This window comes from Fusarium musae, chromosome 2 (genome assembly GCF_019915245.1).
Source record: "Fusarium musae strain F31 chromosome 2, whole genome shotgun sequence".
Taxonomy (NCBI): domain Eukaryota; kingdom Fungi; phylum Ascomycota; class Sordariomycetes; order Hypocreales; family Nectriaceae; genus Fusarium; species Fusarium musae.
Window position 1 is genome coordinate 464,409 of NC_058388.1, and position 22,856 is coordinate 487,264.

Consider the following 22,856-nt stretch of genomic DNA (forward strand, 5'->3'; position numbering starts at 1 on the left):
GTGCCAGTTAGGAGTGCTTGCGCTTTTTCATGTGGGAGGCCGACCAGCTGAAGAGGGGTTCTCGCTCGCACTTCACAACGTCGTATTTTCTCCCTCATTTTCAGTTACACAACCATTTCCCCTCCCAAACCAACACACACTCCTGTTTATCTTTCCAAAATGACCTGAGATCATCAGAAACGATGAAGATCCTCAACAGCATCACGCGCCGTATCCGTTGCCTCCCCCCCGCAATCTCATCATCATCCCTCCATCGCACGCGCTACACCGGCTCCCTCCTCTTCAACCTCGCATCATTCATCCTCCCCGCTTTATACGGCACCTTGTCCAAACTATGGGTCGCAAACATCGATGCATCAATGGTGGTGCTGACCGATGCGTATACATACATGAACACAGCGTCTGAAGCTGTTAATGAAGGATTACCGAGAGCTGCGTGGGTCATCATTGGAGATAAGGCCTCGCGATCGCTGGGGAAGCGTCTTCAATTGACGCACACTCTTATCGCGTTCCAGTCTGTCATTGGTTTGATACTGAGTATTGTCTTTGTTGCCGCTGCGTCCTCTTTCGCGAATAGCTTCGTTCCCGAGGAAGTTCGCGATGTCAGTTTGACTTATGTGCGTATCGCTTCCTTCACCGTTTTCAGCAGCACGCTCGAGACTGCAGTGGCGACAGCAACAAGAGCCTTGGATAAGCCTGATATTCCACTGGCTATCAGCACCGTCAAGTTTGCCGTTAACATCATCCTCGACTTTCTAATCATTTCAAAATTCCACGTCGGTTCCTTCACCCCGACCGTCAACATGCAAGGCACTATTCAGCTAGTCTGCAATCTCGTTGCAGCTTTCGCAGGGCTTGTTTACTTTCTTTGGTCGAATACGCGGTCGTTCAAGAGACACACACCGCATGATCCTCAAGAGAGGCTGCGTCCGAGCTTAGACGCGCTCAAAGTCCTTCTCCCACCTGGATTGATCTTCTTCACCGAATCAGCTGTCAGAAACGCCTTGTATCTCTGGCTTGTCAGCACCATCGTTGCTCTGGGGGCAGTATACGCTACAGCTTGGGGCGTCTTCAACACCATCCGTTGGGGTTTGATCATGGTCCCTGTCCAGGCCTTGGAGGCAACAGCGCTGCAATTCATTGGTCACAACTGGGGCGATTGGAGAAGACGCGTCGATATCAGCACACGAAAGCCTCAGGCATCATTAAAGGAACTTCGAGGTATCGTGCGCCCAGCTTTCAGATCATTGGCTATCGCCCTCATCTTCGAAGTCCCCATAGCCATCTTCCTCACGCTCTTCGGAGCAAAGCCCTTTGCATCATACATCAGCGGCTCAGATGAAGTCGCAGAGGTCACAGCTTATATGTGGCAAAGTCTCGACTGGTGTTATATCTTTTACGCAATGTCAACTCAACTTGCCACGATCCTTCTGGCGACGCGGCCAAGGTGGTATTTGTATCAGAGTCTCGCGAGCAATTTTCTGTATGTGCTGCCTTGGGCGATCACATGTCAGGTGAGTGACTTGAATGACAGCAACGCGTGGTGGTATTACAAGTTTGTGTTTGGGGGTAGTCTTGTGTTCAGTTTTGGAGCTATTTTGGTGGTTGATTCGTTATGGGCTTGGACATTGTATCATGGGAAGGCTGAGTTGGAGGAGTTCCGAGAGTGAATGCATTCCTGTGATTGAAGGCAGTTCCTGCAGACTTATGCTTTAGTTAACTCTCTGACTGTTTTGTCTTGAGGCCTCTTATTTTTCATGGTTACCACATGCGGAGATTTGCTCCATTTTTGTAGGCATTTGGAGAGTATTGTGTGTTATGGTGCAATCAGTGTTACGCATCACCTCATCATGCAGATCCCACCACCACTTACTACACCTCGTATTAATAATGACCTCCAGACCATTTGATGATTACCGGCAGCTATAGCGAGTGCTTCACAACCTTTTCCCTACATTGTTTCCCATTGACTATCTAAATCATGTCTTTTACAACAACTGTCACCGCGGCACCTCCGCCCGGTCAACCAGATATTGCTTACGCTCCAAACTACCAGAACTACCAAGCCAGAACAGCCAAGCGACTCAAAGAGGGGAACCTCCCGACTTCGATCCCAGAAGGCTTTCCAAAGCAATTGACAGGAGATCTTGTCTGGGAAGGCGATTCAGTTGGCCAAAGTTATGAATGGACTTACAGATTGTCTAAGGAACAGCTCGACGAGATTGATCAAGCTTTACAGCATTTCAGAGGTACGCAGGTTCATCGGCGAAACATCTCACATCTAACACGACCAGGCCTTGGTCTTTCGCTAGGGCATCTCTCGGCAGAGACATTCCCTCTACCAAATCTACACTCAGAATTAAGGAAACTTTCCGATGAGCTACACAAAGGCCACGGGTTCTTCGCCATCCGCGGCGTAAACGTAGATAGCTATACCCGCGAAGAAAACGCCATAATTTACGTCGGCATCTCATCCCACATCGCATCACAGCGCGGTCGTCAGGACAGCAAATTCGAGGGCAAACCCGCCGACGTTGTCCTCACGCACGTCAAGGATCTCAGTGCCGGTCAAGACAAGAGCGCGATTGGAAGTCCGGCTTATACAACTGACAGACAGGTCTTTCATACTGACTCTGGTGATATCGTGTCGCTGTTCTGTCTGGAGACGGCGCTGGAGGGCGGTGCGAGTAGGATTGCGAGTACGTGGAGGGTTTATAATGAGTTGGCGAGGACGAGGCCTGATTTGATTCATACCCTGTCGCAGAATTGGGATGTTGAGAAGTAAGAAGACCGATGATGTTCAAAGGTCGGTTGGCTGACACTTTCAGCTTCGCAAACCCGAATAAGAAGTTTACGACTCGACCGCTTCTCTATCATCAAAAGGCAACCGATACACTGCCTGAGAGAGTTGCCTTGCAGTACGCTCGTCGATACTTCGTTGGATTTGGTGCAATACCAAGAAGCCACGACATTCCACCTATCTCAGAAGCTCAAGCCGAAGCCCTCGATGCACTTCACTTCTTAGGAGATAAACTTAGCGTTTCGACAAACTTTGCAAAAGGCGATATGCAATTCATCAACAATCTCGCTGTATTTCACGCTAGAGATGCATTCACTGACTCGCCAACGCAGCAGTAAGTCTGGCGCCCCAGATCCTAAACATAAGCTAACGATGCAAGGCGCCATCTTCTTCGTCTCTGGTTAAGAGACCCTGAAAATGCTTGGGAGACTCCGGAGCCGCTGCGTGAGAGGTGGGCAGAACTGTATGAGGGTGTGACTCCAGATGCTCAGGTGTTTCCGCTGGAGCCGTATATTCGTAGTGCTAGCAACAAGGCCAGATAGAGGCTTGTGTAGGGAATTTGAGCAATGATGATTTACTCAGGAATTATTCCCCAAGACCACCTTAACTCAGTCGCTCTTGATGCCCTGCGCAAGGTTAGAGATCTTATCAACCAAACCGACATTCAGCTGAGAAGCATATTAATATAACCCTACTAAAAGGCTTACTACATCATAAATAGGATATATATAGGTCCGACAGGCATGGCTAAACCCCATCGCTTGGCCAAGACTAGATCGGCGGTTCAAGATTATCCGCGGCAGACGCCGCTCTCCGCCCACTGCCTGCGATGACTCATCCTCTCCGCATGCACATAGTAATTCGATAAGCGTCTTTCTGACCTTTAAACCTACAGGTTGAGCCTAGAAGAAAGTTCAAGCGAAGATGGACATCACTGATAGACTCCTTACATCGCAAGAACGGCAGAGGCTGAAGGAGGAGCTCCTAGCAACGAACGATGATTTCATACGCCACATCCCAAAGGTCGAACTGCACATCCACATCGATGGAATGGTCACACCAGAACTTCGATGGAAACTAGCCCAAAGAAATGGCTTACAAGTGCGCATGGGAAACAACAAGCCCGTCATCAAATCTCTCGATGACCTGAAGAGAGCTTACGCATCCATCATCTCAACTTCCCAGCGTCGCCAATATGAACATCTCGATCCGTCTCTGATCCCACCTACCTTCTTCGAAGCCTACTACTCTGGCCATGATGTCCTCCGAACGCGACAAGACTTTTATGACGTCGCGATGGCGTATTTTCATGGCGCTTCGGAGATGAATGTGCGGTATTGTGAAGTGTTTTTTGACCCGCAGGCACATACCAGCCGTGCTGTTTCTTGGGAAGATATGATGGGAGGACTTCGTGATGCCCAAAATGAGGCCGCCAGGACGCTAAATGTAAGACTCATACACTGAATTTGATGTACAAGTCTAAAGTGCCTGTTGCTAGGTCAAAGCTGCTTGGATTATGTGCTTCCTCCGCGATCAATCTCCGGACTCTGCAATGGAGCATTATGAAGCAGCACTCCCATATCGAGATATGATTGTTGGCATTGGCCTCGATTCAAATGAACACAAACGCCCTCCTGTTCTATTCAAAGAAGTCTTCCAACAGGCTAAGAACGACGGTTTCAAAATCACAGCGCATTGCGACGTCGGTCAGGAAGACACTTATCAGAATATCCACCAGCTCATCTCACCATCTGAGGGAATTCTCACACCTCGTATTGACCACGGCCTAAACGCAGCAGACAAACCAGAGCTTTTGGAGCTTATCGTGAGCCAAGGCATCGGCATGACAATCTGTCCCTGGGCTTATCTGCGGCGCTTCAATCTCGAGGAAATTGGCCGTCGTATGCGGACGTTGATTGATGCAGGTGTCAAGGTTTGCATTTCTAGCGATGATCCTCCCTTTATGGAGGGGGCATGGATCATGCATAATATGCTGCTCGCTAGACAATTGTGTAGCTTGACTGAAGAGGATATTGTACAGATAATGAAAGATGCGGTGGAGATTTCTTGGGCAGATCAAGACGTGAAGATGGAAATTTTAGCAGAGCTTGACGGAAATTCATACAGATCCAGGAATAATGGATAGCAGTCAGTGTGACTTGGCCTTATCGTCGGTGGTAAAAGTGGCCACCTCAAGTTCGCCATTGAGACATTGAACTGACTACCAAGAGGATCTCTTAATAAAGCGTTGAACAATACAGACTTTCTGATCGCTTATAAGAATAATGTTATATAACCGATAATTCCTATCGTTTATCGTTATGTTCCTTGCAAAGCTTGCGGGATACTACTCAGGGGTTTCGAGTCAACGATAGAGTGTCAGTCAAGCCGGACAGGCCGATGCCAAGAGAAGCCACTTCCCCAGAGATCCGGCCCACGCACGGCCTCATATCCCAGGAACCGGTATCTAGATCCATGTTTCTCCCTGCCATAACACCGATTTGGCAAAACCGCATACGCGTCCCAGGCTAACTCAGCTTTCATGCATCTTGAACCCGCCCTCGGCTCCACATGGTGAGATACGGCTGGAGATTACCGAAGAGATCCCTGAGCTCAGCTTTGCAAAGGCTGCATGATGAAACCTTACTGGGACCCCTGAACGCTGGCGGACCGACGAGTGGTCCGACGCCAGATCTCCAACCGTGGGTGTCTAGATCATGGACCCACGACAAGAGTCTCGATCACAACCTATACCTAAAAGGGTACTCGTTTATGCGGGCTCAGCTGGAGAGTGGAGGGCGTGATCAAAATCGCCGAACTTAGATCTAGAACCCTTGCATGAAAACAATTGGAAATGTCAAAAATGTTTCAAAACGCCGATGCGGCAGTTCTATTTTTACTGAACCCGCCTCTCTAGTGAATTCTATTCTACTCAGACCAGCTGAAACATAATCATACCAGAATAAAACTATGAAAGACAAAAATGACTCCGATCTATATTCTATAAGCGCCCAATAAAAGTACCCTGTGCCAAACCATATCCTTATAACGTTAGTCTGTTTACTGCGATTGTATCTTAGTCCCATTCGCCTCCAGAAATCTACACAGGTCCTGGCAACTTTCAAGCAATGTTTTCTGGGGCTTCCATCCCAGTTGAGTCATGGCCCTTCCGGGATCAGCGACACAAACTCCCACGTCACCTTGGCGGCGTCCCACTTTCACCACGGGAATATCTCTCCCTGACGCAGACTTCATAGCTTCAACAACCTCGTAGACCGTCTGGCCAGTTCCAGTGCCAATGTTGAAAGTCTGGAAGCCTTGTCCTTCTTTCACCGCAAGGGCGGCAAGATGACCCCTGGCAAGATCAGAGACGTGGATGAAGTCTCGGATAGCTGTTCCGTCCCGGGTGTCCCAGTCTGTACCAAACACTTGCAGGTGGTCGATCTCGCCAAGCATGACTTTGAGGAGGACGGGCATCAAGTTGGTTGGTGCAACACGGGGATCTTCCCCTAACCGACCAGACTCGTCACAACCAATAGGGTTGAAATATCGTAAGGCCGTGATAGTCCACTCAGGATCCGCAACGGCCAAGTCAGAAAGGATAGCTTCGCAGATCCATTTTGTTCGTCCATATGGATTCGTGAGACCCGTGCACCCCTGAAGAGTTGTTTGATTCTTGCCGCTGTCATCGCGCCACTCCGTTGTAGTATGGGCACAAGACTCTTCGACCAACCGACCACCAGCATCTGCGAGTGAACCATACACAGTAGCTGACGATGAGAAGATGAGGTTCTTGATACTAAAGGTTGATAATGTGTTGCAGAATCTGATGAGTCCACCGACGTTGTTGTCATAGTATTTGAGTGGCTGCTCAATACTTTCCGAGACAGACTTGTATGCAGCAAAGTGAATCACTCGTTTGATTTGTGATCCAGAAGGTGAGGAGTAACGGAACAGAATCTCCTGAATCTTAGTATCGTCTCGAAAGTCCGCCTCGTAGAAGTGAAGCTCTGGACGACGACGACTCATGGTGAAGCGTTGGTCCGTCATGTCATTGAGTGTATCAAGAACATGAACAAAAGCATTGCTGAGGTTATCAATGACAACTACATTGCTTCCATCTTTGAGGAGCTCCCATGTTGTGTGGCTGCCGATGTAGCCAAGGCCACCAACGACGAGGACGTACTCATCTGGAGTTGTACGGGTGGGAGAGGGAGGACGACTGAATAGGACGTCTTTTCCAGTTGCAGGAGTACTCGGTCGAGAAGATGACCTCAATGATTGGGCAGTGCTTGTGAGAGGGGTTGTTGTGCCTGAGGACAATACAAGAGAATCCATGATGAAGACTTGGGGTAGAACAAAGGGAGACACAGATTAGGTATACTGCGTAAGTGAGCTGATAGACAACGCAAGAACGATTGTTGTGGTAAGTGGTGCTCCTTATTTCAAAAACTGAATTCAAGCGGCTCAAGAGCGGTTCATATACCTCCATCCCGAACAACAACCCTCAAAGAACAACGCCGAACAGCAGAAATTTCTTCAAAGATCCCAACTAAAAGTCCTCACAACGAGAAAATTTTCAATGATTCCGCAGCCTGACTGAGAACCCCATCGTACCGTAGCTTCAGCGCAAATCGAAGTTCGTAACTCGAAACCGGGTCAGCGGTCTAGAACAGAATCGATGAAACAGGTGATACAGGTGATACAGGCGTCAGACTTCTACTCCTATGTTCTAGATGCGTTGCGGTACTGTTCCGTTTGCACTAACAGCGTGCACGTTCATCTCGTGATGTTGACGGGCTTATCCACTTAGTCACTTTGTTAATGCCCTGTCTAGGAATAGGACGTAATGATTATCATTATCAAGAACGGGGCCTGTGTCATTGTAAACCACATAAATCCAGGCTCTATTACGCTAGCTATTCTCTTTTAAAGGCAATTTGACTGCTATTTCTACTAGGACGGACTCGGTGTACCAACGAAAGACCCACGAGCCAAATCTAATGAAGAGAAGAAAAAGAAAACCCGTTAGTAATCCGCTCTCCATGATTCCGCCGTTCCTCGGTACGTTCGGAAGGTGCATAACTTATACTACAACGGCCGGGCATCCCGGGGGAAAGGCTAAGGTGATAAGCGAGGTGGATTCGCCATGTGGCAGACCGTTGAAAACTTTATCTTTTGCCCACTTTAGCGAACAGAGGGTTTTACCGGGAACGACATCGTGGTCTTTGCTCCTTTCGGCAATGCTGACCGATCTGGAGAGCTTGCGGTTCAGCTGCCATACCCTCGGCTCATCCGCAATGTTTCTCGTCATACGATTTTGCTAGAAAGATGAGGCTGTTGGTAATTTTCTCGAAAAGTTCGCCGATCATCGGTGGGGATATTTTTCTGCTTCTTTTAGTTATTAGGTAGTCTTGGTGTAGGGATGATTTACAAGTTCTTTGTGCTCTTGGATTTTGTCACTCTCTTTCCACTGTTTGGTTCTTTCCTCTGTCCAGTGTTATCCTCTCATTACCTACCTTTTCTATAATCACACTTGAGAAGTACATTCGTTTAGATGGCTATCAAAAGCAACAATCCCTTTTGGAGCATTGAAGATCCTTCATACGAAGATCTAACTCTCCCCTGCAATGCCAGACTAGATCCCTCAGTCCAAGATCTTCACCTACATCAGCCTCATCCAACTCTCCCCATTAGCCTTTCTACACACTCTCTCAACAACCCTTTTGCAACTCCCCCACCAAGTCCACCCATCAGCCCAATATCTACCCCACCGCCAGCCATATCCTCCGACCGCAGCGCTCGCAAAGTTGGCATCTACAGTCCTTCCACTTCCTCCCTAAGCAGTTTCTCCAACGAAAGACCCGCCAGCAATCTTCTTCGCCCTAAGTCTACCAAGAAGGCATCAATATGGACAAGATTCTGGCGTTCGTTGAATAATCAGTTCTCCCCAAAGGCCTTCTGGGAACTTATCCACCCGAAAGAGTACATCTACCCCATGACGCTCAAGAAGGGCGCTGCACTTGCATTCGTTTGTTCTTGTATTGCTGCGCTTGTTATCTCGAATTGGTTCACTGGTTGGATGGGAAAGGCTATTGCTCAGACTCGGAGTTACATGCTCCCTGTTCTTGTTATTGTTCTTACTCTTGAACCTCTTATGTTTCTTATAATCTTGTCTATTGCGAGAGTTCCACCATATAACCCGCCCAAGACGCATTCCCCTTCGGTTGTGCGGGAGACTGTGAATGAGAAGAATCCTAGCGATCTAGAGCGCGGCGTGGTGGCGGCCGTCGCAGAGGCCTGGGAAACCGCCTTTGTGATTCCTTGCCACAATTCAGACCGCGAAGCTTTACGAAAGGTGATCGAGTCCGCATATCCCCATTTCAGACCCCAAGACATCTTCATCATTGACAACGGTCGATCTCGCCATCCGCAAGACCTCTCCTTCCGCCACTGGCTCAAGAAACTCCATCCCGATATCGTCTACATCTGGTCCCCCATCGGTTCAAAGAACGCAGCTCAACTCGTCGGTTCCCTGGCAGCCAAGAACTACAAGTACATCCTAACAACAGACGATGATGTCTCTCTCCCCGAGAACTACCGCCATCCAATTCATCTCATGAACGGCCACCTCCGCGCCGTTGCTTTTCCTCTAGCAGGCACTGATGCAGAGGGTAATATCCCCCTAGGTATGGTCTCTTGGCAAGACTGTGAGTACCGCATGGCTGGTCTTGTCAAACTCGCTGAGGATCCTACATGCGGCGTTAACTTTCCCCACGGCGCTGGATGGTTCGTCGATCGCGATATATTCGTTGAGCTTCTATCGAAATATCATCCTATGGATTTCATTGCTGAAGATGCTAATGCTGGGTTTTCTATCATGCGTCTTGGGAAGGGTATTGCTTTTGATGCGCAGGTTACGCTTGCGACTGAAGTTCCGGCGACTGTGCTTGGTCCGGGGCTGAACTGGTGCAAGCAGAGGATCAAGTCATGGGAAATGGGAAGGCATAGTCTGATCTGGAAGATAATGCGTCATCTATTTCGCATGAACGGGCAGAGAACGATCCAAGGAGTTCTTATGCAAAAAGGTCTCTTTCTTTACGTCCTCGCCTGCCTAGTCATCGACTGGGTGCGTATTCCCGTCCTGGTCGCTCTCGGCGCGCATAAAGAATACTGGATCTTTTTCTTCAGTCTTGCCTTTGTCGCCTGTATTCCTCCCCTTCTCTACAACTATCTCAGTTGCTGGCACCGTCCTGATATGCGCATTGGACTTGCCACCATCGCTACTTATCCTGTTTACAAGCAGCTGTACAGTTTTGTCTCTGTTTTTGGTGCTGTTCGTTGGGCACTGTTTTACATTGGGGGACATGTGAGAGCGAAGCCTATTCGGAAGATGCTCAAGGATGGAGATGAAGCGTGTTTCTGGCTGGACCCAAGATTTGAGACGAATCCTGCTTGGTTGGCGGATGAGAAGGAAAAGATGGTAGCTGATGAATTGGCAATGAGAGACGTTGGATCGACATAATAACGAGGTTACACTCAAGGAGTTGACTATCCATATAATGAATTTCGCCGAGTATAAGGCATCTCTGACTATAGTCTACTGGTTGAATTTGGAACAGTGTATGGCCATTACCGTGCAGCTAGCGATACACGGGATAATATTTCTTCAATTGTCACTCATGATTCGAATAACATCGATTTCAAGTTCATGCTGCAGTTGGTGACTGTCACATGATATAAACGTCGCTTATAGAAGGCTAGCAGTTTCACCATGTTTGGAAATAAGCGATCGCAATCTCCACGCTTCCAGTAGCTTCCTCGGTCACCATCAATTATTCTGTTCTATACCCAATTGCGATACTTCAATAGAGTTACACCAGACATGCCACTGCATTCAATATGGCGTCACGTCAAAAATGCTGTCAGGCTTCCATCAGGCTTCCAAGTTGGTTGACTTTTTCAACGTCTGTCTGTGCATGATGCAGCCAATTTCCGAACTGATCTGATCTTCCATGCCCGCCAAGAGCGGGAAGTGGTCCCCTTACATCATATCAATCTGCCTTTTCAGCTGCATCAACCATCAACCATCACCATCACCATCACCATCACCAGAGTCACTACTATATCAAGCTCAACTTCATCTACAACTCTCCATCGGAAGGTCTTCATGACGATTTCCTCCGCTTACGTAGTGTTCATCCTCCAAAAAACCTGCCTCTAATCTTTACCCAAGTTGCCTAGCAACTGGATCCTCCTCACAAGGGATCCATCCTTGCACTTGATACGAGCCTTAGCTCATGCTACTAAATTTGGAGTGGCGATGCTGATAGGCCAAGACCCCGGATTAACCCCTTAATGCGAGTCCTAGCGGCCTCTAGCCAGAGACAAAAACTGGCCCGTCCCATGCTAAGCCCATCCCTCAGCCGACGCGTAACTTTTTCTTGTTCCTCCATCATCATCACCAAAACCAACATTCGTTATTCCTTTTTCACCTACAGTCGCTATTCTTTCAAGTCTTTTTCATAGTATTTTTCTACACACAAACACTTCGCCATCATGTCTTCCACAACCCTCAGCACCGCCAGCGCCGTCCCCACGGCCTGCACAAACCTCTATGACACCCCCAACCAGGACAACACCTGCGCCATGCCCTTCAAGGCCAACCACACCGAGATCATGCAGAAGTGCTGCGGCGATGCCAAGATCGTGAGCTACTACAACGGCTGCGGCCTCTACTGCGTCGCCCTCGACCAGACTATCGGCGACCTCGCAAAGTGCCTCTTCGCCAACGGTGCCCCCGATGCCGACGTCTTCTGCAGCGGCAGCAAGAAGACCACAAAGACAAAGGACGCCGACGTCCCCGCTACCGCCCAGGCTAGCGTCATCTCCGGCGACGATGATGATAAGGACGATGATGACAAGAGCTCTACTGGTACTGCTTCTGGTACCTCCACTGCCACTGGTACCAGCTCTTCCAGCTCCGAGACTTCTACTGAGAGTGGAAACGCCGCCGCTGGCTTCGCTCCCAAGTCTAGCATCAACACCCTTGGTCTCGCCATTGGTGCTCTGCTCTTCTCCTCCATGGCTGCTGGTGCTTTCCAGCTGTAAGCAGCTACCTACCTACCTACCATTGGGTGGATGTTTTTTGCTTCGGTCATTCTATGTCGATAATTTGGAAACGGATCAAATAATGTTTGCGTGCATCTAGCATTTGGGCGGTGCGTAAAATATTGATGGATATCATATCATAATTGGATTCATGTGCTTTGGAAAATGGAAATGTACACTTTAATAGGCAGTCTATCGCTTGATATACAAAATTGCTCTCCCCCAGTTTGTTTACCCCATTGCCGTGACTCGTGCTGCCTCCACTAGTAAGCGATAAACAGACTAAATTTAATCGTGATCGATGAATGGAACGCAAGCAGTGTAACGTCGTGCGACGTCATTGAATCCATGTGTAAGGTAGACCATGTGTCGAACTGGAAATGGCTTGCCAAGGCAAACCGTCCAAAAAGTCAATTCCACGAGGCCGTTTGCGATGTGAATCCGGGAAGACGGGTCGGAAGCAAGATAAGAGGGATTCAGGCTGACAAGATATCGCCGCTTTTGGATGCAATCTTGCCCCCAAAAAAATGCTTCATTTGAAGGATCCTTTGGAAGAATGAATTGCGATCAACCTTCGTCATCACACAAGTCTTTTGCCGGATATCCGCGGTTCCAAGACAATGTCACACCAGTTAGTGTACAGGGTAAACTCAACATTTTGAAGCAATCTCGATCAAGTATCATAGCAGGTCAATTGATACTTCGAGTTGTTCCCCCGGTGAGCTAGAGGGCGCCATATTAGTTATCATCAGTCAGTTAGTTGTAGTCCTTTTTTTCCTGTATACTGGAAAAATCCCCGATAAAACAGCTAGTCAATCTTCATTTGATCGCGATAAACAACAATTATCTTTACTCCAAGTCACTACTGTAAACAAGCACAAAAACACAAGCAAGATGGGAATGTCTCAGTAATTGTTAGAGCCTCCTTCTCCTATCTCCGCATTCTCCCAATCTCCCCCTAAATCATCCCCAATTATTCCCATCGTCATAGACATCTCATGACCCCATTCCAGCGATCACCAATCGTCTTCCCCCCCCTCTTTCTCCCCAGCTTCACATTCCATCGACATAGGGGGGCCACCCTTGCAGTGTCTCACACCTCTCTTGTTCGCCGATTAGCCTCGGGGCCGGGAGCCAAAGCTTGTTCCTGAGACATACACAAATCATGCATTCCCGCCTTGTGCAAGAAATGAAGGGCTGGCCGATGCAGGGGAATTTTCTCTACTGCGGGTTTTGTGCTTTGTTTGATCTCCGTGCGATTCGGGCGCTAGGTGCACCTTACAAGGCTGGAGGGAACTGGGGTTACAAAGGGAGGGAGATCCTGCAGGTGGGCAGTTGACTTCGATCCAATGCTACTGTGGTAGGCGAATTACAGGGCTGTACAGGTCGGACAATTCACTGCATGCTTTCGTCCCATTCCTCACGTCTGCTATACGACGGAACAACAGGTTGCCGAGTGGTAGCCCATAAGCTTAACAAAGCTAAGCATCACGACTTGAGTAATCATCAAGGTGCAAACACCATCACTAGAAAATTACCGTGATAACAAAACCTTGCTTCAAGTGATTGACGTGATTTAGACGCGCTAATACCAACAAGTCCCAACGCTTTCCAACGCTCCACCAAACGTTCGAACTGCAACCGGCGCTCAACTGGGCTGCCGTTTAGTTCCAACGCTAAAGAATAAGCGCTGTCACTCTTGCGGTCTTCTTGAAATAACTAGCGTAGGGTAGATTCCCGTCGATAATCACGGAGTTTCTTTTGCCCTTGCATCAGTGACATCCAGATCTCAGCGTACAGAGCATGGTATTGTATGCATGTCACCAGCCGGAGTAAATAATGAAGCTTTGACCTGTTGTTTTGCTTGGCATGATAGAGCATCGTAGAACCGTTGTACGATAGTATCTTGCTATTGATCAAATCGTCTTGGAGTACAGAGTAGCTCTCATCGAATCCACTGGGCGATCGTTAGAGACAACACACTATGTTCAAGACATGATCAAATGGCTCCATCGCCGGTTCCTTGTTTCCGGTAATCTGAACCACACCATATCTCCGCAACCATTCACACACAATAATCCAAATGGGCTTATGGCAGGATCACAAGTGCAGCATTCAACCACACACAAGAATTTCCCAGCCACATACCTAGCTAGGCAATTGCGGGAGAAACACTGTAAATTACCACTTACGCGTCCGAACCTCCTGCAAGGCACAGATACCTCACTGGCTGTGTTCATCCATGTGCGGTTGTGACATGCATTCTTCCCCCTACGGGACAGCCGTGTCTGAGCCCGAACATGCCTTTTGAAATTTTGTTGCTGAAGACACCAGATGAGGGGGTTTTCCTGTATAGCCTGTTGTCACGGGCATTAATGGGGAAATGTGATAAGTGGGAAGGATTGTTTGACTTTAAACTAAGGTATTGTACATTTCTTGCAAGTCTTGGCTTGTCTCTTGTTATCACTCGTCTGGGACAGGTTATATGCGGGTTATAACTCTATTGCTATGGTGCTTTGATAAAGACTTGGTGTGGCTGGTTAACAAAAGCTTGGTACGCCTTGCAAAACATAGTAACACTTTAAGCTTGTGCATTTCTCTATACTAGTATTATTTACCAGAAAACACTGTTGTTGGAATTCGTTGGTGAAATTGCCTTATCAAGGGAGACATAGGGGGGCCGCTCCCGTATCTTCAACACCCAAAAACACACACTCCAAAAATACGAAAGCAAAAAAAAGTCGTAGCTTAGGCGGTAGTCTGCAAATAGCTAGACAGAAAGCTTGAAGAATGGAATACTATCGTCTAGGCTGATTAATCGTGCCTATGCTGGTGAGACATTTTCTCTTTTGGTCCACACCGGGTGGAGTGATGGTATCGCCCTTGCATGCTTTCGGATCTAGCAACCGTACATGAGGAATGTACGCATGCAGGAGACCAATATTCCCAAGGGCAATCACCTTGATCAATATGGTGCAAATGGGCACTGCTATGTGATGTGCAGAATCTTGTATATATAGAGGCTGGTGTTCTTGTCCAGAATATTCTCATCTCATCCTCACTCTCAATCTTCCCATCGAGGACCAGTTCCATTCGTTTCCAAAACCAAATTCATTCACTCACTTAATACATTCGCTCAACAAGCAAAAAACCTACCTAATCATGCGTTTCTCTACCGGTCTGCTCCTGGCTGCGGCCTCGAGCGTCATGGGTCAGCGGTTCACCAACTCCAGTATGCCTGCTACTGAGTCCGCTACCACTACAACCGGTGCTGCTCCCACCGGCTCTGCTGTAGCTGCTAAGCCTGTCGATCTCGGCAGTGCCAAACTGGGACCCGGAGCCTCGTTCGTCACTCGTGCTGATGGAACCATCGCTGTGTAAGTTCTGCTCCCAAACGGCCCGCGGTCTAGTCACAAACTCTAACCAGCCCTATAGTGCCCTGGTCGCTGGCCCCAATGGTAAAGCTTCTTTCCAAATTGGCATCCCCGACGACGACTTCAGCGACTTCTCTATTGGAGACCTGTTCGAGTTGCTCTTTGAAATTCTAACCGCGATCCTTGAGAATAGCCGGAAGCGTGCTGCGACCGACTGCACTCTTGATGTCACTGTTGACGGTGAGAGCGTCTACTCAAATGGTCTCTCCACCGGCTCTAGCTCCGAGCGCACCGATAGCACTCCTTCCACTGGTAACGCCCCCAACGTTGAGTTTGTCCAGTCTTGTGGTGCTACCGGTGCTCGCCTCGAAGTCTCCAACCTTGCTATCGGTCCCCCTGGATCCAGCAACCCTGGTGGCGGCAACGGCGGCGGCAGCGAGACTGGCACTGACACCACTGGTACTGCTGAGCCTACCAACACCAACTCTGAGGGAGCTACCACCAACTCCGAGGGCCAGACCATCGAGCCTACTGGCACCGAGACTGGCGCTGCTACCAACTCTGAGGGTGCCACCACCAACAGCGAGGGCCAGACCATCGAGCCTACTGGAACTGAGACCGAGACTGCTGCTACCAACTCCGAGGGTGCTACCACCAACTCTGAGGGTGAGACTATCCAGCCCACTGGCACCGAGACCGGCACCGAGACTGGTACTGAGACCGGTACTGAGGCCACTTCTTCTGCTACATCTGCTCCTGGCTTCCCCGGATCCATCCTCGACTTTGCTTTCTTCGGCTGTGTCGGTTCCACCGAGGGCTTCCCTACCTTCGAGCTCCTTCAAAGCTCTGGCTCCATGGATCTCAACCTCTGCGCCAGCCTTGCCGAGGGCCGTGCTTACTTTGGTGTCCACGATGAGGACTGCTATGCCGGTGACGAGATTGACGGCGACAAGACCAGCCGTGTCGACTCCGACCAGTGTGATATTGAGTGCCCCGGTGACGACTCTGAGTTCTGTGGTGGTGATGCTCCTCTTACTCGCCGCAGCCGCATCCAGGCCCGCCAGGCTATCCCCAACACCATCCGCCTCACTGTCTACGTCGCTGTCAACGGCCCTGATGTTACTGTCACCGATGTCCTCACTGCTACTGTCACTGACCAGTCTACCCTGACCACCACCTTCACCACCACCATCTCCGATGCCACTGCCACTACCACCCAGACCGTCACTGCTATCTACGTCTGCTCCAACGGCAAGTGCTACCCCGAGAACGACAACGGTTCCAAGGTTGTCTACATCTTCGTTGGTTACCCCGGTGAGGACTGCGACGGCGAGCTCGTCTACATCTCTGAGGCCTGCTCTTGCCAGGGTGGATCTCAATACGTCCCCAAGTACTGCTCCAACGGCAGCTGCCACGGTCTCACTGTCTACAAGCCTGAGGAGTGCAAGGACTGGTACAACCACGACAACTTCTTCGTCCCCGCTAACTGCGATGTTTGCGAGCACGGCGACATCGTCTACAAGCCTTGGGAGAACTCCTGGGGTACCCCCGCTGAGTGCCACGAGGCTGAGGTCCCCAGCTGCACCAAGGATACCTGCCCTACCAACGGCGGTGGCTCCAAGGGAGGCAACGGCGGTAACGGTGGCATGGGCGGTAACGGCGGAAAGGGTGGAAACGGCGGCAATGGAGGCAACGGAGGCAACGGAGGAAACGGCGGCAATGGAGGCAACGGTGGAAACGGAGGCAATGGAGGCTCCGGCTCTAACGGTGGTTCCGGTTCCAACGGTAGCTCTGGTTCCAACGGCGGATCTGGCTCTAACGGTGGCTCTGGTTCCAACGGCGGATCTGGCTCCGAGGGCTCTGGCTCCAAGGGCAGCTCCGGCTCCGAGGGCTCTGGCTCCAAGGGCGAGAGCGGCTCCAGCTGCGAGGGTGACCACTGTGTCCCCGTCACTGTCAGCAGCGCTGGCAAGCAGGCCATCAGCGCCCTTGCTCTCCTCGCTGCTGTTGCCGCTCTTCTCTAAGCGAATTTCACACACCGCTGAGAGTTTCTGATCTTGTTTGCCTTCGTTTCTGGTTTTCTCTTTGGGAAGATCCGCTATACAAATGGTGGCATTATCTTGTGCCACTGACTTTGTAGTTAGACTTAATGCAGTTTCAATTCTACTTGGGTTTAGGGGAATAGCCTATCTGTAGTCAACTAATAATGACGCTCTTTTGCTTTCAACTATCATTACTTGCCTAGTGGCTTCAAACTTGTTGACAATCATGCCGCTCAGTTATTTCTTTGGACTTTGGTTGCTTTGGATGATGCTTGGTATGCTCTGTTCCACCTGACTCCTGCCTTGTTTATGTCTCAGTCAACGCGATGTGGATGACGAACTTTGAAACATATAAAGAATGTGGCTCTCCTTGTGGATGCTGCGTGAGATGCGCAGCCATGCAGCCATGTTAATCACCTAGCCCTGGGGAGCAAGGGAATATGAGACTTTGGAAGAGGATGCTAAAATAAACCCAGTAAAGAGCCCCTGTAGACTTGAGCTAAATTGCCCAAGTCTTTTTATCACTTAGTACAGAGTTCCTCAGGTTTCTTGCCTCTCTCTGCCTTAGTTACTCTAAACGAAGCCTGGCAAGGCAAGAATGCAGTTTGTGTCGATCTAGCTTTCAAAAACATGTGAAGCGACTTACACACTACACTCACTCCTCATGCATACATAACAGGTGTTTCTTCTCACCCTTTACTCGATGTACAAGAATGTATAATGTTTGTCACAAAACCCCCGAGCGCCTCAACTAAGACGAGGATCCACTAGAGGATGAGCTACCAGACAAGCTCTCGTTTGCTTCATCAGTATTCCAGCCACTTCCAGAATCGCTGCCTCCCTCGAACACAACCTCAGCAGAGTTGTCCTCATATGCTGGACCAGGCTGCTCCTCCTGTTGATCGTAGACTGGAGCACCATTATCCTCCTTCTGGTAATCAGGCGTCCATTCTGAAGGCATCTTGATGTGACTAGTCTCAGTCAGCGTTAGTGGTTCAACAGATTCAGAGCATAGGACAGGGGACGTACATGACAATTTATCAACGTTAACAGCGGAGTATCTTTTTGAGGTCAAGCTCTTTGACTTCTACAACGGGGGTGTCAGCTAATATCTTCTTAAGAGGAATACGTGGGCAATGGCAAACATACAGAAGGGATGAGTGCCAGCGATATTTTCCTGTTACACGAGGAAGAAGAGCCTCACTTTATAGAAATTGGTTCGGGATGAATGTCGCTCTGTGGTCGACCGATGCCTGGTATAACTACAGCTTCACATATCAACCAGGCGAGATAGTCTACGCTGTGGCGCAACTATTACAGCTACACTTTCTAATGGGTGAGGTTCTATAGGCATGAGTCTTTGTGGTGGTGCTGCAAAGTGCAAGTAGGCTACCTATGAGATGCGAGTAGTGCACGGCCTTGGGGGCCTCAAAATATGCTTCTTAGATACATGATGAGTTGTTTCTCCATTTTGCATCGATGACCACGAAACTTGAAGATTCGAGCTAATAACAAGAACTTGCACTTTCGCCTTATTGTTAGACCATTGGTGAGGCACTACGCCCTTGAAGATAAAATACTTTGAGATCATGATGATCTGATTGAAGCAGCGATTGCCGCCATTGTATCGATTATACCAATGGCATAGTATTACGATGCTCAAATAGATCATAGTGCTTTGGATCCAGTTGGCTTTTATCATCTTCTTACTCGGACGCGAGTTTATCTACACAACCCATGACCAATCTCACGATATCAAGCGACATGCCTGTTCTTGGCAATAATTTTCGCTTACACCATGTCCCCCCACTTGTAAGAGATAAACACACAACACGGCAGAATTACCAGATCCGTTAATTTTCCCCAGTCAAGCCTTCACATTCGCGATCGGACCGCCTCCTCCAGTACATCCTCTGTTGGAAAAGGTATAGATCTGAGCAGACGGTCTCGCACATAATCGGCCGTGATAAAGATATAAGCTTAACCTGCAAGCGTCGGGTCTTGGCCGACGGGAATAGCCTGTTTGGGAGAATGTCGTTCTTTGGGCGGCGAATGACGCGAGAACTGCAGATGCTGGAGTGACCCGCTAAATTCCTATCTCGAGTTTCACATCTGTCATGGTTTGTTGAATTGCGGATGATGTGAAGACAGGGTCGCGATCTGTTGATATGTATATAACCCTAAGCCGTCTTTCCATTGATGGATCTTTGCTTTGTTTGTTATCAGTTTATATACTCATTTCTTTGAGAAATAGCTGTGATCATGGCGACTATCAGAACTGAACAGACGGATACAGTTGAGACTGTGACATATCCTCTTCAAACGGGCATCTTTAAACACATCTCTAGAGCGATACCCTACTTTCGCAATCCAAGACATGTCTTGATTCTTAAGCTTGATTGTCTTCTTTTGACATGGACTTTCATTGCTGGTATCATGAAGGAGATGGATCAGTCTGCAACGACACAGGCATATGTTTCTGGAATGCGAGAAGCCTTGGGTTTATACGGCAATGAGTTGGTCTTTTTCAACACTTACTTCTCTATCGGATATGCCATTGGTCTTGTTCCTGGACAGTTGGCTCAGACGAGGGTGAGTTGAACAACCCTGGTGCTTTGGGTCTTACTAATCAGTTCCAGGTCCGACCATCTCTGTTTCTACCAACCTGCGAGATCATCTGGGGTCTATTCGTCATTGTGTAAGTCTTTACTCATACGCCTATGTGATCATGCTCCACTAACACAGACATCAGCACCTGCAAAGCCCAGAACGCAACAACCGTCTACGCCCTCCGCTTCTTCCTCGGTCTCTTCTCAGCCGTATTCTGGCCCAGCGTCGTCTCCCTCATCTTCAACTGGTACACCCCCAAAGAACTCGCCTTCCGAATCGCCTGCTTCAACGTCTCCGACGTCGCCGGCGCCATGTTTCTCGGCGCCCTCCAAGCAGCTCTGTACCGTAACCTAAACGGCGCCCATGGAATCGCCGGCTGGCAGTGGCTTTTCATTGTTTCGGGCGTCATCACCATCGCTCAGGGAATTGTTGGCTTCTTTATCATTCCTGATACGCCTGCGTACACGCGTGTCAAGTGGTTGACAGAGGATGAGAAGAAGTTGTCTCGTGAGCGCATGGAGGGCTTTGGTGCGAATACGTCGAAACTTATCCCTCCGGCTATCTTGAAGCAGAAGCTGCGCAGGTTGATCGTTCATCCTGTGACGTACTTCTTCCTCGTTGCTTTTGCTTTGAGCGCTTGGGCACACCGTGCGACTTCTTACTTTGTCCTTTATATCGAAAGTCTCAAGGATGAAGCTGGGAATCGTATGTATAGCACATACCAGGTCAACGTCCTTCCTCTCGGTGGATATGCTCTGCAGATTGTTTCAAATCTTATCCTTAACGGCTTGTCTGATTGGAAACACTGGAGATGGCAGATCAGTACTGGATCTACATTTTCATTTGGGGTCCTGCTTTGCGTTCTTTGTGCTTGGCCTTCGGACCAGAAGGTCGTTATGGCATTCTACTTCATGACCTACGCTGCCAACGCCGGAGCTCCATCGCTGATGGCTTGGTTTGCGGAACTCATGAGAAAGGAGCCAGAAGCGAGAGCGATTGTTGTTGCGATCACAGTTATGATCGTGTATATCGGCCATGCGACGATTCCACTTCGTGCTTTCAGAGTTGCAGATGCGCCACAGTACCCTATTGGATTTCCATTGGCTACAGCAATGTCTTTTGCTTCGGTGTTCGTGCAACTTGGCTTGCTATGGTGGAGTCGAAAAAACCCTCAGCTTGTCAAGCGTGGTTACGAGGGCACTACACTCGACTCGAGAGTGTCTGATGAGGAGAGCTCTGGAAGTATCGGTGATGGAGCAAGTGAACGAGAGGGAAGAGATGGAGAGAAGACTGCAGATTCAGTAGTTTCAAAGGTCAACCAGTAGAATTATCTTGACGCTCTTTGTAGATAATTCAGTTTAAGATATACCCTCGACAGTTTCAGCATAGCAAATTTCCCAGAACACAAACCACGCATGTCTACAAATAATACTAGCATCTTCTCCTTCCCAAATAAGTAATCAGCTACATAAACTCTATTAGATGAAATCTGTGAGTCTGGTCGGCTAAGAAATAAGCTTAATTCGACCAGGTCCAAGTGTAACATAACGCCCGCAGGCATGTCGGCTAAGCTAGGTTGATCACAGTAATTCTAAAGACTTGAGGTAAGATCATCGAAACAGAAAAGGCGAATTTCACGAAAGATCCGTATATATAATGATGCTAGTCGGTTTCAAAGTACTGGATGTTTTGGACATTGCGGGAGCAAGAGCTGCTTGGGTTTACACATCGAGATCGAAAGGATACAGCTTCTCTAAAGCGACTAGACCATAAGATGTTTACTTTCATCCCACCGTACTCCGTAGTCATGCTATACATACAGCGCACTCACTGTAACTCAATTTAGTGTTATGTGGAATCGACACGACATCAACTTCAGCAGAAGCAGTCATTTCAGTCGGATTCGAGGCCCAGTAATTGAAAGATCTCCAGGCTTGTTCCAGAGGATAATTACTGAAACGAAAACGCTAACAGATACTTATAACGCCACATATGTTTCGTGGTCCAGCATTGAGATACCAGTCTACATGTAGTATCGTTGCGTTGTATGATGGTAAGAGTCCTCTCTCTGACACTTCTCAATATCCTAGAAATGATTTATAAGAGCTGACTCTTTAGAGACCTTTGATTATGCAACTTCTCTTGTTACCAAGTTAACATAAAGGATCAGGATAATACCTAGTCACTCTTTCGTGTTTTCAATGGGAAATGTTGAAGGCTGCTTGAAACTCTTTAACAAGTGCTATATATACGAAATCATGCCTTTCACAGATCTTACTAAGCTCTTAACCTTTGGAATTAGTGAGAAGTTAGTCTTGTCATGGACTTATCTCAAAATGATATCTCTGGTATATGGTTTAACGAGTTGGTCAGATTGGCTACTTTCGATAAGCATTGAAATACGCTATCCTGCTACTTTTGTGGCAGCTATTTTGCAAAGTCAACTTCATTCGCGACATGCTTCTTGAGTCATCTCTCAATTCGCTCACTCTAGATCTTGTGATACAAATTCAGCATGTTGGTCGAAAGACGTCAATACTCAGCTAGGACCATGACAAGTAGCTTGGTACAGAACAACTTGACATATCGCGATACCCATTCCCTAAAAAAAACACATTCTCGACCAAGCAACACATGATATTTGCAACAGTGCGTTGCAGTTCAGATTGCCCAATGCTTCAGCGAGTGCCCTGAAACACCCAAGGCTCTTCTCGAGACATTAGGGGCTAAATGCAAGCTTCGACCATGACACTTTGTTTCAACGCCCTACGGAAGATCATGGTTCCATTTTAAAAATAGAAGGGCCCCCTTGAATTACTTCTGGAAGACTTTGGAAAAGCTCTCCTTACCCCAGGGGCGAAGGAGTGAATAGCTACGGGGGTAATAAAACTCAGGAGCTTGATCCTCAATGGCAAGAAGACT

The 22,856-nt window shown here is 48.6% G+C and overlaps 10 protein-coding genes across 10 annotated transcripts; 8 read left to right on the forward strand and 2 right to left on the reverse strand.

Moving 5' to 3' along the window:
- Window positions 1-182: 182 nt before the first annotated feature.
- On the forward strand, window positions 183-1,522 carry J7337_002111 (uncharacterized protein; the record flags this gene model as incomplete). The annotated part of the gene is made up of 2 exons (XM_044819844.1): window positions 183-1,352; window positions 1,376-1,522. The coding sequence occupies 2 exons, from the start codon at window positions 183-185 to the stop codon at window positions 1,520-1,522; spliced, it is 1,317 nt and encodes a 438-aa protein (XP_044684144.1).
- A 459-nt stretch (window positions 1,523-1,981) lies between these two features.
- J7337_002112 (uncharacterized protein) lies at window positions 1,982-2,785 on the forward strand (the record flags this gene model as incomplete). The annotated part of the gene is made up of 2 exons (XM_044819845.1): window positions 1,982-2,249; window positions 2,295-2,785. 2 exons carry the CDS (start codon window positions 1,982-1,984, stop codon window positions 2,783-2,785), a joined length of 759 nt encoding a protein of 252 aa, XP_044684145.1.
- An 11-nt stretch (window positions 2,786-2,796) lies between these two features.
- On the forward strand, window positions 2,797-3,342 carry J7337_002113 (uncharacterized protein; the record flags this gene model as incomplete). Its single annotated transcript, XM_044819846.1, has 2 exons — window positions 2,797-3,134; window positions 3,180-3,342. The coding sequence occupies 2 exons, from the start codon at window positions 2,797-2,799 to the stop codon at window positions 3,340-3,342; spliced, it is 501 nt and encodes a 166-aa protein (XP_044684146.1).
- A 382-nt stretch (window positions 3,343-3,724) lies between these two features.
- On the forward strand, window positions 3,725-4,946 carry J7337_002114 (uncharacterized protein; the record flags this gene model as incomplete). The annotated part of the gene is made up of 2 exons (XM_044819847.1): window positions 3,725-4,246; window positions 4,299-4,946. The coding sequence occupies 2 exons, from the start codon at window positions 3,725-3,727 to the stop codon at window positions 4,944-4,946; spliced, it is 1,170 nt and encodes a 389-aa protein (XP_044684147.1).
- Window positions 4,947-5,860: 914 nt separating this feature from the next.
- Window positions 5,861-7,138, reverse strand: J7337_002115 (uncharacterized protein; the record flags this gene model as incomplete). The annotated part of the gene is made up of 1 exon (XM_044819848.1): window positions 5,861-7,138. One exon carries the CDS (start codon window positions 7,136-7,138, stop codon window positions 5,861-5,863), a length of 1,278 nt encoding a protein of 425 aa, XP_044684148.1.
- Window positions 7,139-8,798: 1,660 nt separating this feature from the next.
- J7337_002116 (uncharacterized protein) lies at window positions 8,799-10,325 on the forward strand (the record flags this gene model as incomplete). The annotated part of the gene is made up of 1 exon (XM_044819849.1): window positions 8,799-10,325. One exon carries the CDS (start codon window positions 8,799-8,801, stop codon window positions 10,323-10,325), a length of 1,527 nt encoding a protein of 508 aa, XP_044684149.1.
- A 1,034-nt stretch (window positions 10,326-11,359) lies between these two features.
- J7337_002117 (uncharacterized protein) lies at window positions 11,360-11,911 on the forward strand (the record flags this gene model as incomplete). The annotated part of the gene is made up of 1 exon (XM_044819850.1): window positions 11,360-11,911. The coding sequence occupies one exon, from the start codon at window positions 11,360-11,362 to the stop codon at window positions 11,909-11,911; it is 552 nt and encodes a 183-aa protein (XP_044684150.1).
- A 3,162-nt stretch (window positions 11,912-15,073) lies between these two features.
- Window positions 15,074-17,306, forward strand: J7337_002118 (uncharacterized protein; the record flags this gene model as incomplete). Its single annotated transcript, XM_044819851.1, has 2 exons — window positions 15,074-15,288; window positions 15,347-17,306. The coding sequence occupies 2 exons, from the start codon at window positions 15,074-15,076 to the stop codon at window positions 17,304-17,306; spliced, it is 2,175 nt and encodes a 724-aa protein (XP_044684151.1).
- Window positions 17,307-18,075: 769 nt separating this feature from the next.
- J7337_002119 (uncharacterized protein) lies at window positions 18,076-18,794 on the reverse strand (the record flags this gene model as incomplete). Its single annotated transcript, XM_044819852.1, has 2 exons — window positions 18,076-18,295; window positions 18,775-18,794. The coding sequence occupies 2 exons, from the start codon at window positions 18,792-18,794 to the stop codon at window positions 18,076-18,078; spliced, it is 240 nt and encodes a 79-aa protein (XP_044684152.1).
- Window positions 18,795-19,586: 792 nt separating this feature from the next.
- Window positions 19,587-21,259, forward strand: J7337_002120 (uncharacterized protein; the record flags this gene model as incomplete). Its single annotated transcript, XM_044819853.1, has 3 exons — window positions 19,587-19,916; window positions 19,964-20,022; window positions 20,077-21,259. 3 exons carry the CDS (start codon window positions 19,587-19,589, stop codon window positions 21,257-21,259), a joined length of 1,572 nt encoding a protein of 523 aa, XP_044684153.1.
- Between the last annotated feature and the right edge of the window lie 1,597 nt (window positions 21,260-22,856).